General features: G+C 44.5%; 1 protein-coding gene across 1 annotated transcript; it reads right to left on the bottom strand.

Annotated features, from left to right (window-relative positions):
- Window positions 1-12,117: 12,117 nt before the first annotated feature.
- Window positions 12,118-13,068, bottom strand: LOC306943167 (chemerin-like receptor 1; the record flags this gene model as incomplete). The annotated part of the gene is made up of 1 exon (XM_079529368.1): window positions 12,118-13,068. One exon carries the CDS (start codon window positions 13,066-13,068, stop codon window positions 12,118-12,120), a length of 951 nt encoding a protein of 316 aa, XP_079385494.1.
- Between the last annotated feature and the right edge of the window lie 1,027 nt (window positions 13,069-14,095).

Genomic DNA, 14,095 nt, shown 5'->3' on the forward strand with positions numbered 1-14,095 from the left:
CATTTAAAGGGAGTAAATTGAAAGTGAAAACACCCTGTATCATGATGGTGAATGTCCCCTTTTATGATGAATAGCACAGTGGAACCCGTACCCCAATGCTAGGCATGAGGCAACTTTTAAGCCATTCTGGGCGGGAACCCCTTTTGGTGTTTTAAAGCATTCTGTTATACTTTAGCTATTGAAAAAAAGCAGATCTACAAGCTCATAGCGTGGCACCGAGTGCCGCGCTATGAACTTGTAGGTCTGCTACAGCAGGGGTTCTCAACGTTTTTGGCCGGGGACCCCCGAAAATGCTTTGGCAACGTCTCGGGACCCCCGCCCCGCCCCCTCCCGACCCCCAATATAAATTGACTGCTACAATAACCTTAAACCATTTTGGGCGGGAACCCCTTTTGGTGTTTTAAGCATTGTTATAATTTAGCTATTTAAAAATAGCAGATCTACAAGCTCGTAGCGCGCCACCGAGTGGCGCGCTACGAGCTTGTAGGTCTGCTATTTTTGAAAAATCGTGATTTAAAAAAAAAAAAAAAAATATATTATATATATAATTTTTTTTAAATAATTTGGGGACCCCCTAAAATAATTTGGCGACCCCCCGAGGGGTCGCGACCCACGGGTTGAGAACCCCTGTGCTACAGTGAACATTTTAACTAAACTCTTTGCTTCTGGGGGGGGGTCCCTGGAACTGCATATTTTCAGATGGTGCATGGGTCGGTTGCCAATTATAGTTTTTGCGGTCCTTGACATGAAATATTGAGCACCACTGATATAGAAACATAGAAGACATTTTTTAAAATTTTGATGTCAGGCCTAAATGCGTTAATATGAAGCCAGAAGTTCAGACAAACTTCTATACAGTATACAGTCTTATCCCCTGGAGGCACAATGTCACCCCCCATTTAAGCTTATAATAAAAATAAATAAAAGTAAGGACAATTTTCAGTGTGAGCGGCTCTGTGTCTTATGTTTGCCCGTGAACACATCCACTCTGCGTCCGATGGGTGGATGCAAAAACAATTTAGTGTGTGTGTGTATTATGGCATTATGGCAGTGTGTGTGTATGTGGCATTATGGCAGTGTGTGTGTATGTGGCATTATGGCCACATCCATAATGTGAGCTGGAAAACCTTCACCTTAGCACAGCACTGTATCAATCACAGGGCGGTGGGAAATCTCTTTAGAGTTTATTAAGTTAAAATGAGCTAACACACTCACCTAGAAACACAGGGGGGGGGGGGGGGGAGAGAGAGAGAGAGAGAGAGAGAGAGGGGGGGGGGGAGGGAGAGAGAGAGACCAAGTGGAAAACAAAAACAAAGTTTTGGTTCAAACCGAAGCAGATAGCACTTTATTCTTGCCTCTTTGCACATATTGCCCACTAATGCACTTTGCTACTATTGAATGTCATGAATTCTCTGTCTCTAGTGCCCTGTTCTTAGTCTTGTTTTGAATGTTGTTTATTGTGTATGTTTTACTATTATCTGGCTGCAAACCAATTGCCCACAACCTTGAACCGTTTTCTTTGGCAAATTATGTATACGTATGATTTCTTATAACCCCATTTGAATTGTTTTGAATTTAAGGCAGGAAGACAGACAGACAGACAGACAGACAGACAGACAGACAGGCAGACAGACAGACAGACAGACAGACAGACAGACAGACAGACAGACAGACAGACAGACAGACAGACAGACAGACAGACAGACAGACAGACAGACAGACAGACAGACAGACAGACAGACGCGTTGTGAGCTTGTAGGCTACCTTATGCAATTTTCTAGTGGTGGGCAAAATAAATCGATTCAGGGATATAACGCAACTTTGAATGCCACGATATTAAAATTGAATCGCCAATTTCAGTATTGATTTATGTTTATGTATTCATTTAATAAATGACGTCCCGGGGGTGCACGTTATTTATTTTTAGCATTTTTTTAGCAAAAGGCCGATGCACACCTCAGAAGACTAGTGACAGGTGCGTCGGGCAATAGAGCACACCTCAGAAGACTAGTGACAGGTGCGTCGGGCAATAGAGCACACCTCAGAAGACTAGTGACAGGTGCGTAGGGCAATAGAGCACACCTCAGAAGACTAGTGACAGGTGCATAGGGCAATAGAGCACACCTCAGAAGACTAGGGACAGGTGCGTCGGGCAATAGAGCACACCTCAGAAGACTAGTGACAGGTGCGTCGGGCAATAGAGCACACCTCAGAAGACTAGTGACAGGTGCATAGGGCAATAGAGCACACCTCAGAAGACTAGTGACAGGTGCGTAGGGCAATAGAGCACACCTCAGAAGACTAGTGACAGGTGCATAGGGCAATAGAGCACACCTCAGAAGACTAGGGACAGGTGCGTCGGGCAATAGAGCACACCTCAGAAGACTAGTGACAGGTGCGTCGGGCAATAGAGCACACCTCAGAAGACTAGTGACAGGTGCATAGGGCAATAGAGCACACCTCAGAAGACTAGTGACAGGTGCGTCGGGCAATAGAGCACACCTCAGAAGACTAGTGACAGGTGCATAGGGCAATAGAGCACACCTCAGAAGACTAGTGACAGGTGCATAGGGCAATAGAGCACACCTCAGAAGACTAGTGACAGGTGCATAGGGCAATAGAGCACACCTCAGAAGACTAGTGACAGGTGCGTAGGGCAATAGAGCACATATTAAAAAGGGTATCTTTAAAAAACAAAGAAAAGGTGTGTGAAAAAACACACAAAGTGTCACTGTCAGACACTTGGCGAAAATGTTCCTCAACGTTTTGGCAACAGAGCAACATTTTGGCAAGTGTGCGGGACCTTTCCTTTGTTTTTCAAAGATACCCTTTTTAATTGTATTATTTCCATGTCAGAAAGACTGACTGACTTTTTCTGGCTGCAATGTTCTAGTATAATAAAAGCAAACATAATTTGGGAGAAAATTTGCAATAAATCGCAATATCTAATTTAATCGCAATATAAATCCAATCGGCACCCTATAGGTATCGATATCGAATCGGGAGGGAAGTGAATCGTCCCACCCCTATTTTCTGCGTTCGTCCCCGTCCCCCCCCCTTGCTTTCGTGTCCCCCCCCCCCCCCCCCCCCCCCCCAGAATAGTATAAGGGAAAATGGTTGTTTGTGTTTTGATGTGGTTGACATCTGAAGACTGAAAGCTTCAATTATTTTTGTTTTGTTTTGTTTTGAACTATGTAATGACATAATTACATTGTATTATGTTTTAATTTGATTGTATGAGTGTTTGGACCCCAGGAAGAGTCTTCACTGTAGTGAGGACTAATGATTGTATGAGTGTTTGGACCCCAGTAAGAGTCTTCACTGTAGTGAGGACTAATGATTGTATGAGTGTTTGGACCCCAGGAAGAGTCTTCACTGTAGTGAGGACTAATGGACCCCAGGAAGAGTCTTCACTGTAGTGAGGACTAATGGACCCCAGGAAGAGTCTTCACTGTAGTGAGGACTAATGGACCCCAGGAAGAGTCTTCACTGTAGTGAGGACTAATGGACCCCAGGAAGAGTCTTCACTGTAGTGAGGACTAATGATTGTATGAGTGTTTGGACCCCAGGAAGAGTCTTCACTGTAGTGAGGACTAATGATTGTATGAGTGTTTGGACCCCAGGAAGAGTCTTCACTGTAGTGAGGACTAATGGACCCCAGGAAGAGTCTTCACTGTAGTGAGGACTAATGATTGTATGAGTGTTTGGACCCCAGGAAGAGTCTTCACTGTAGTGAGGACTAATGATTGTATGAGTGTTTGGACCCCAGGAAGAGTCTTCACTGTAGTGAGGACTAATGATTGTATGAGTGTTTGGACCCCAGGAAGAGTCTTCACTGTAGTGAGGACTAATGGACCCCAGGAAGAGTCTTCACTGTAGTGAGGACTAATGGACCCCAGGAAGAGTCTTCACTGTAGTGAGGACTAATGGACCCCAGGAAGAGTCTTCACTGTAGTGAGGACTAATGGACCCCAGGAAGAGTCTTCACTGTAGTGAGGACTAATGGACCCCAGGAGGAGTCTTCACTGTAGTGAGGACTAATGGACCCCAGGAAGAGTCTTCACTGTAGTGAGGACTAATGGACCCCAGGAAGAGTCTTCACTGTAGTGAGGACTAATGATTGTATGAGTGTTTGGACCCCAGGAAGAGTCTTCACTGTAGTGAGGACTAATGGACCCCAGGAAGAGTCTTCACTGTAGTGAGGACTAATGGACCCCAGGAAGAGTCTTCACTGTAGTGAGGACTAATGGACCCCAGGAAGAGTCTTCACTGTAGTGAGGACTAATGGACCCCAGGAAGAGTCTTCACTGTAGTGAGGACTAATGGACCCCAGGAAGAGTCTTCACTGTAGTGAGGACTACTGGACCCCAGGAAGAGTCTTCACTGTAGTGAGGACTAATGGACCCCAGGAAGAGTCTTCACTGTAGTGAGGACTAATGGACCCCAGGAAGAGTCTTCACTGTAGTGAGGACTAATGGACCCCAGGAAGAGTCTTCACTGTAGTGAGGACTAATGGACCCCAGGAAGAGTCTTCACTGTAGTGAGGACTAATGGACCCCAGGAAGAGTCTTCACTGTAGTGAGGACTAATGGACCCCAGGAAGAGTCTTCACTGTAGTGAGGACTAATGGACCCCAGGAAGAGTCTTCACTGTAGTGAGGACTAATGGACCCCAGGAAGTCTTCACTGTTGTGAGGACTAATGGACCCCAGGAAGAGTCTTCACTGTAGTGAGGACTAATGATTGTATGAGTGTTTGGACCCCAGGAAGAGTCTTCACTGTAGTGAGGACTAATGGACCCCAGGAAGAGTCTTCACTGTAGTGAGGACTAATGGACCCCAGGAAGAGTCTTCACTGTAGTGAGGACTAATGGACCCCAGGAAGAGTCTTCACTGTAGTGAGGACTAATGGACCCCAGGAAGAGTCTTCACTGTAGTGAGGACTAATGGACCCCAGGAAGAGTCTTCACTGTAGTGAGGACTAATGGGGATCCGTAATAAACAATAAACAATAAACACAGATAGGAGGCATCTTGCAATTATATATCACTGTCATTGTCGGGAAGAAACCTCGCATCTTCTTCATCTAACTTTTTGTGTTTGTTTTTCTTCGTAAATCAACATCCTGTCCTTCATCATACTAGAGCAGCGTCACACAAAAGCATCACAAAGTAGCAGATCCGGCTTGGGCCGTGGATCAGCGGTGCAGGCACCTTGGCTGGTAACCCAGCCTGACAGTGTGCCGCGGGTTCGACTCCCGATCCCGACAGCCTTTACTGCATGTCTTCCCCCCCCATCTCTCTCCCCATTTCCTGTCAGCCTGCTGTCTGTCCCTCCATAAAAAATATAAAATAAAGGTGAAAGCCACAAAAAAACACACACAAAAAAAAGTAGCAGATCCGCTAGGTTGTATAGATCTGCTGAATTTGTACATGATGAGGTTTCCGCCTGACAGAGACGATATTCAACACACGTCTCTGGGGCGTAGTTAGCTGCAGGATCTCTTCCTTCTAATGCCATTGTCACTGTATGAGCGCCGCCGCAGAGTAATGAAGTGTCAACGGCAAATAAGACAAATGTTTTTGGAGATAATAGTGTTGTAGTTGATGCAGTGTACTTTTTACTTTGAACAACTGCATTATGTTTTCCCCCAAATGTACTGTAGTCATTGCCGTGTGAGTGTAAATAAAGAGCTTGCTCTCTTGCTTGCTTTCTTTCTTTCTTTCTTTCTTTCTTTCTTTCTTTTTGCTCCACCATACGTCGCAGAGGTAAATATTGGCAGTTGAATAAAGCGTTTTTTCACCAAAAATGCCCAGAAATCTGGGAAAACTAGAAACAAATTTCAAGAAATTTGACTGCGTGCCTGCAGCTCGCCAAGTCTGTGCAGCATTTGAGCCACGGACCACCATTTGATGACATTTAGCCTCTCAGACCCTGTAAGAGTCCATTTGGTTACATGTAAGCCAGGTCTCCCCATTGACTTTCAATGGGGTATTTTTGTCTAAGTTTATTGCAAATTACGTTGCCACCAACATTATAATGCTAACATGCTAACATGCTAATGCTAACATGCTTACATGCTAATGCTAACATGCTAATGCTAACATGCTAATGCTAACATGCTAATATGCTAATGCTAACATGCTAATGCTAACATGCTAACATGCTAATGCTAACCTGCTATCATGCTAACATGCTAATGCTAACATGCTAATGCCAACAAGCTAACATGCTAACATGCTAATGCTAACATGCTAACATGCTAATGCTAACATGCTAACATGCTAACATGCTAATGCTAATATGCTAATGCTAACATGCTAATGCTAACATGTTAATGCTAACATGTTAATGCTAACATGCTAATATGCTAATGCTAACATGCTAACATGCTAATGCTATAATGCTAACATGCTAACGCTAACCTGCTATCATGCTAACATGCTATCATGCTAATGCTAACATGCTAATGCTAACAAGCTAACATGCTAACATACTAATGCTAACATGCTAACATGCTAACATGCTAATGCTAACATGCTAACATGCTAACATGCTAATGCTAACATGCTAATGCTAACATGCTAACATGCTAACATGCTAATGCTAACATGCTAACATGCTAATGCTAACTTGCTAAGATGTCTGAGCTGTAAAGGGTCTATTTGGTTTCGCTCAGGGGGGCGGCCCGGTTCCGACGAGCCGCCCTGCGTCTAAAACGGTTGAGAAATGACAGTTACGTGTTTCCCCGATTTTCTCCAACATGCTAATGCTAACATGCTAATGCTAACATGCTAATGCTAACATGCTAATGCTAACATGCTAATATACTAATGCTAACATGCTAACATGCTAACATGCTAATGCTAACATGCTAACATGCTAACGCTAACCTGCTATCATGCTAATATGCTATCATGCTAACATGCTAATGCTAGCATGCTAATGCTAACATGCTAATGCCAACAAGTTAACATGCTAACATGCTAATGCTAACATGCTAACATGCTAATGCCAACAAGCTAACATGCTAACATGCTAATGCTAACATGCTAACATGCTAACATGCTAATGCTATCATGCTATCATGCTATCATGCTAATGCTAACATGCTAACATGCTAACATGCTAATGCTAACATGCTAAGATGTCTGAGCTGTAAGGGTGCATTTGGTTTCGCTCAGGGGGGCGGCCCGGTTCCGACGAGCCGCCCCGCGTCTAAAACGGTTGAGAACTGACAGTTACGCGTTTCCCAGATTTTCTCCAACATGCTAATGCTAACATGCTAATGCTAACATGCTAACATGCTAATGCTAACATGCTAACGTGCTAATGCTAACGTGCTAATGCTAACATGCTAAAATGCTATCATGCTAATGCTAACATGCTATCATGCTAATGCTAACATGCTAATGCTAACATGCTAATGCTAACATGCTAATGCTAACATGCTAACATGCTAATGCTAACATGCTAATGCTAATATACTAATGCTAACATGCTAATGCTAACATGTTAACATGCTAATGCTAACATGCTAACATGCTAATGCTAACATGCTAACATGCTATCGCTAACATGCTAACATGCTAATGCTAACATGCTAATGCTAACATGCTAAGGGGTCCATTTGGTTTCGCTCAGGGGGGCGGCCCGGTTCCGGCGAGCCGCCCCACGTCTGAAACGGTTGAGAAATGACAGTTATGTGTTTCCCCGATAACAGTCGGAATTCTAATACGTTGCACGGTTTGCCCGCTATCGCAGTTCAAAGTGTGTGTGGTCTGAGCAATAATCTCGACTTAGAGTGTCGCACGCCCAGAGAGAGAGACCGGGTCAGAGTGAGAAGCCACTGTGCAGACTGTACCGAAATTCTCGACAAAGTCGATGGCCTTGTGTGCTGTTTGACGTTGAAATCGTGTTTCTACGTACCAGTATGCCAGAGCAATGTGGCTCCAAAGTAACGTGTCGTTTTCTGTTTTTACCCGCTTCTCCCCATTGACTTTGAATGGGGCATTTTTCGCGTCGTTTATTGCGAATTACGTGGGCACGGTAACGCGAATCGGAAAGAAAAGCACAAGCACACCATTCCCGGCCGAGCCGCACATTTTGATGTTGGTAAACCGTGCGGCCGGCCATAGAGCTCAAAGTTTCGCGTATTGGTCATTATTACGATTAAGTATGCGTTTCGGATTTCAACCTGTGTTTCTGCCATTGCATGGCAGGCACCCAGAAAAAGGATCCTTATATATATTATATATGCCTAACATTAGACTGAAACCATATGGTATGTCGATTTTTTCAAATCCTCAAAAATGAAAAACGACATACTATAGTAGGCCGTCCGAAACCATGGACTATATTATGTCGTTTCTTCGTGATTGTCATCTTTTAGACTTGGTAACTTAACTGTAGGGAGTACAAACACAGTACAGAACCTGGGGGTTATCATCTATGAAAAGGCAACACAATGAGCAAAAAATACAAATAAATCAAATCCTCCAAAATCATGAGAAACGTTATACTATAGTATGTGGTCTGAAACCATGGACTATAGCAGGGGTTCCCACACATTTTTTTTTTACTTGAGAGCAACTTTCAAAATGACCAGTGCAACAAGATATACCAACAAAAAAATAGATCCCATTGCTGAAATGAGTTTAAAAAGTGTCACTGGCGTTACATACAGTAAGACATAAGACAAACACACTTGGAATGCGAAATAGAGGGAGAAATGGAATTGGAATGTACATTGTGAACTGACACTGGGAGGCACTGGGGGGGACACTGGGGAGGCACTGGGGGACACTGGGGAGGCACTGGGGGGACACTGGGGAGGCACTGGGGAGGCACTGGGGGACACTGGGGAGGCAGTGGGGGACACTGGGGAGGCACTATGGGGGGACACTGGGGGGACACTGGAGAGGCACTGGAGACACTGGGGGGACACTGGGGAGGCACTGGGGGGACACTGGGGAGGCACTGGGGAGGCACTGGGGGGACCTGGGGACTTCAGTGCAATGTACTTACATATGTTGCGACCGAAGGTCGCAACATATGTAAGTGTATGTAAGTACAGTGCAAGGAATGAGTGCATTCGCCATGTACTTGAAGGACGCCTAATCTAATCACTCTTAGATTTTCTCCAGTTTATCCCTGAGTTTAATTCACCCCATGGCTCCATTTCAAAAAAGACAAATTTACATTTATATTTCAAGATGTCCCTGTCATGTGTTTCTCTTTTGTTTCCTGGGCCCGGTGTCTAATGGCCCATTTGGTGTCAGTGACACCTCTTGCTCCTTGTCCCAGGTTGGTTTGGTGTGGAATGTGCTAATCGCAGGGCTACTCAACTTTGGATGGCCCAGGGGCCACTCAGCAAAATGCCAGAAGTCCAAGGGCCGCAAGCCCAAATAATGTTGGTCGTATACCCGTATATTGGATTTAGTAGTCTAAATATTGAGGAAACACACAGAATCTGCCTACATTTCCATCTATATAAGGCCAAACCTCATTGAACAAAAATATTGTCATGACATGGAATAATTAATGAACAAAAAACCTCATTGAACAAAAATATTGTCATGACATGGAATAATTAATGATGAAATGAAGTTACAAAATGAGGCTTTTATTCACAGCATGTGAAGATAACATGAACATATTACTGTTGCAAATATCAGAGGTAGGTTAGAGGCCAATACTACTGAAATAAAGCCTGGTACAAATACCAACATGTACCTAAATTACAGAAACAACTGTAACAACAACTTGTTCCTACTTTTTTTTGTTTCAGGCTCTGTGGATATAAGGCTCTCTGGACATAAATACAATATTCCAAGTCAAGAAACAGGCTTCACTGAAGGCTGAAACATCATTCACTAACACAGGCAGCACTTTGTCATTTCCTTGAAGCTTCAAATTGAGGGAATTTAAGTGCTTGGTTATGTCCGCCAGAAAAGCCACTTGTAGTGCGAATTGCTCATCGCTGACATAATACAGATCACTCTGTTTCTTCTGTGTAATAAACTCTCGAATCACAGGCAGCAAGTCCATAAACTTCTCCAGTACGATGCCTCTGCTCAGCCATCGGACTTCAGCATGCAATGAGAGGTCTTGATATTGTGTGTCGTATTCTTCAACCAGTGTGCGGAATTGTCGGTGCTTAAGTGCATGGGCTCTAATGTAGTTTACAACTTTCACGACTTTACCCATCGTTGTTTTCAGTTCATCACCACCCCTCAGTTTGCAGCAGAGCTGCTCTTGGTGAATAATACAGTGGTAGGAAAGGAAGTTAGGGACCCCAGGTTCTTTTCTCATTAATGCAACAAGCCCTTTCTCACGCCCAACCATAGATGGTGCGCCATCTGTAGTAACTGACACCAGTTTTCCCAAATCAATCTCTCTCCCTGGCCCTCGGAAAAAGTCCATGATTGTCAAACACACGTCCTCTCCTCTTGTCTGACCAGTTAATGGCAGAAGTGCCAGAAGTTCCTCCCTGAAACAAGTGCCATTAAAAAAACGTACCCAAATCATGAGCTGCGCTGTGTCTGACACGTCAGTAGACTCATCTATGGCCAAGCTGAAATGGTTTGATTTCTTGAGATCTTCTATCATTTTCAAAAACAAATCATCAGAAATGTTTTCCACACGTCGGCAGAGGGTCGAGTCAGACAGTTGCAGTTTGGATATCTGTCTGATGATAGCATCCTTATTTTTAAAATCGGCAAACAGTGACTCACTCGCGTCCAGCCAACATGTTTTAATGAGCTCTCCTTCAGTGAAAGGTCTTTTGCTTCTCGCCACATTCCACGCCACTTTGTATGACGCCTCTGTAATTCTGTCACTCTCTTTACAGCTGACTCTCAGCGTGTTTTGTTGCCCACGTAAGGCTGCAATAAGTGAGCGTATTTTATCCTTTCTTATGTTGGTACCTGGTGGGTATTCGTCACCGAAATCCCCGTGAAGTGTGGTATGGTGACGCTTAATATTGTCACGTTTTGCGACTGCAATTGGCCTCTGACAAAGGAGACACACTGGCTTGTTGTTTATTTCCACGAATGCAAACTCTTCTTCCCACTTCTCCTGAAACACTCTGTGCTCATCTGCTAGTTTTCGTTTCGCCATGTTGCTGCAGCCTGTTTACATGCAGCCTGTTTTGTTTGCGCGCCCTGTGACTTGTTGTGCACTCACTTCCTCGTATGACGGCGCTGCGTGCCGAACGCGAGCCGATCTACAAATTATCAACGCGTTGTGGATACACTACTTGTGGACTTGTAGATCGACATGAATGAAGACAACTCGCCCACTTTTTGTCAGGTAGAGTAGAACAGCGCAATAGCTTACACATGATCGCCCTCTTGTGGTTAGAAACGCTAGAAATATTTTTTCTACATGCAAAAATCTTTGTATTGGCATTATCATGACGGGCCGCACAGATCTGTTGGTCGGGCCGCATGCGGCCCGCGGGCCGCGGGTTGAGTAGCGTTAATGTGTCCCCTATTCAAAGTCTGATTTCCATTGAGTGTTGGCTTTGTTTAGCATCTATGTGGCTGTGGAGTTTTGGTACAAAATCAAAACAACTTGTCTAATATTTTGGCATGTTTAAACCTCCAGGAAAATCCGTGTTGAGGTTCTTGATCCACTGTCTTTCATTAAAACGTCTTTGTCCTACTGTCCAGTTGGGATTGTGTTGTCCAGACACTTTTAGATCTGCAATGCCATGTGCCATGAAATGTTGGACAATCCTTGTAGTTGTCTTTTTTGCATTGTTAATATTGTATCTGTGTTGTCTCAGCCTTGCAGCTATTGTTTTACTCGTTTCTCCGACATATTGTAAGCCACATTTTTCACGTGATTAAATAAATACAGTTGCTGGTGCTGGCTGTTATCTGTTGTTTAATCTCCAGCACGCGTTTTGTATTTCTATTTTTAACTATTTGTTTGGGTTTGAAGTATTCTGGTCTCTGGCGTGCTGGTATGTTGACACTGGGGAGGCACTGGGGGGACACTGGGGCGACACTGGGGAGGCACTGGGGGGACACTGGGGAGGCACTGGGGAGGCACTGGGGGGACACTGGGGGGACCAATAAGTCTCAACTGCTGCTTTTTGTGAAATGATTGGCTTATAGTAATGACAGGGTGATAATGTGGGTGACGGCTGGGTCTGTGTGAGTGTTGTTGGTCCGGGGAGGCTCTTCAGCGAAGGCTTTCTCCAGAACCTTTAGGACGGACCTGCAGCGGAACACGTCCTTGAAACCCTGACTGAACACGTACAGCAGCGGGTTCATGCAGCTTTTGAGGAGACCCAGGGGGAGGGTTATGGGTTCCCCAAAGCGGAGCACAAGACCCAGTTTGCAACTGAGCACCATTAGACCCGTCTGATAAGACACATAAATCAGCCGTATGATGTGGAAGGGAATCCAGCACAGGAAGAACGCGGCGATAACAGCTGCTATGACTTTGAAGGAGCGACCTGATTGGCCGGCCAGCGAGCAGTTATTCCTGAGCCGGTAGTTGATGACAGAATAGCAGGAGACGATGACGGAGAAAGGAACCACGAATCCCACGATGAAGTTAGTGATGACGCCTGTGGTGGTGTATGCATAGTAGCCGAAGCACTCGACCGTATCACCGTAGGTCTCTGTGCCCCTAAAGATGAAGTAAGGGATGCTCAGAGCCAAGGCCAGAACCCAGACTCCCAGACTGACCCAGGATGCCTTTCTGACGGTGCGGTGGTTCCGGGTCCACACTGGACACATCACACACACACATCTGTCCACACTGATGACCACCAGAGTGTAGATACTGGCATACATGTTCATGTAGAAAACCAAATTGTCCATCTTGCACATGAACCAGCCAAAAGGCCAGTGGAAGTTGAGAGCGATTCTCAGCGGCAGGAAGGCTGTAACCAGGAAGTCGGCCACAGCGAGGTTGAGGTACCAAACGGTGCTGACGGTTTTCTTCATCCTGAAGCCCGTTGCCCAGATGACCACACCGTTCCCCAACATGCCGAGCACACACACCACACTGTAGATGACCACGGCGATGATGAAGATCACATTATTCTCCATCGTCCTGAAACATAAAAATAACAAAACAATTAATATAATTAATATATAATATAAGGTCATGCTTTGTTTTAACATGCCATGTATTATTATTATTATTATTATTATTATTATTATTATTATTATTATTATTATTATTATTATTATTTGCTACAAGGAGATTTGATGAATACACACACACACACACACACACACACACACACACACACACACACACACACACACACACACACACACACACACACACACACAACACACTGCTACAAGGAGATTTGATGAATACACACAAACACACACACACACACACACACACACACACACTCACACACACACACACACACACACACACACACACACACACACACACACACACACACACACACACACTCTCTGTACTCGGTCCATCCTGGCAGATTTACTACATATACTGTCTTGTATGACGTCTTACATTGACACAAACACAATCAAAAAGTCTATAGAATTCAGAATTCGGCTCTAAACAAACATTACAAGTCCATAGACTTGGTTGGCCTATGATGTAATTTCGGAAAGCCATGAAAGTTAAAAGACAATGTACATGTGTGTCATAACATGAGCTGTGAGTATGTTGTTTGTCAAATTGATCACCTACAGTTCATTTAGTCGACTAAAATGTATTTTGGTGGTGGCGTGATGGTGTCATAATGGCTGATTTTACACTTGGTTGCATGCTGAAAATAGCAGATCTACAAGCTCACAACGCACCGCACAAGCTAGTAAACATAAAATGACATGTTAAGTTCTACTGGATCTCTTCTCCACTAGCCTGGGGTCCACCTATATGCTTTCTATGGCATCGGCAGCTCCCGGCAGGATCCGCCGGGAGAATCTAGACGCAGATGCACGACATGAGACTAATTAATTAGAGCGACAGAGAGAGAGAGAGGAGTGTGTGTGTGCGTACGTGTGTCAATTTAACAAAGGTGCAGACAATCAGAAATCAGCAGAGAGTGATCGACGTTTGCGCTACTCTATGCCGAATTGAAGTGGA

This window comes from Electrona antarctica (assembly GCF_951216825.1).
Source record: "Electrona antarctica genome assembly, chromosome: 19".
In the NCBI taxonomy this organism is placed as follows: domain Eukaryota; kingdom Metazoa; phylum Chordata; class Actinopteri; order Myctophiformes; family Myctophidae; genus Electrona; species Electrona antarctica.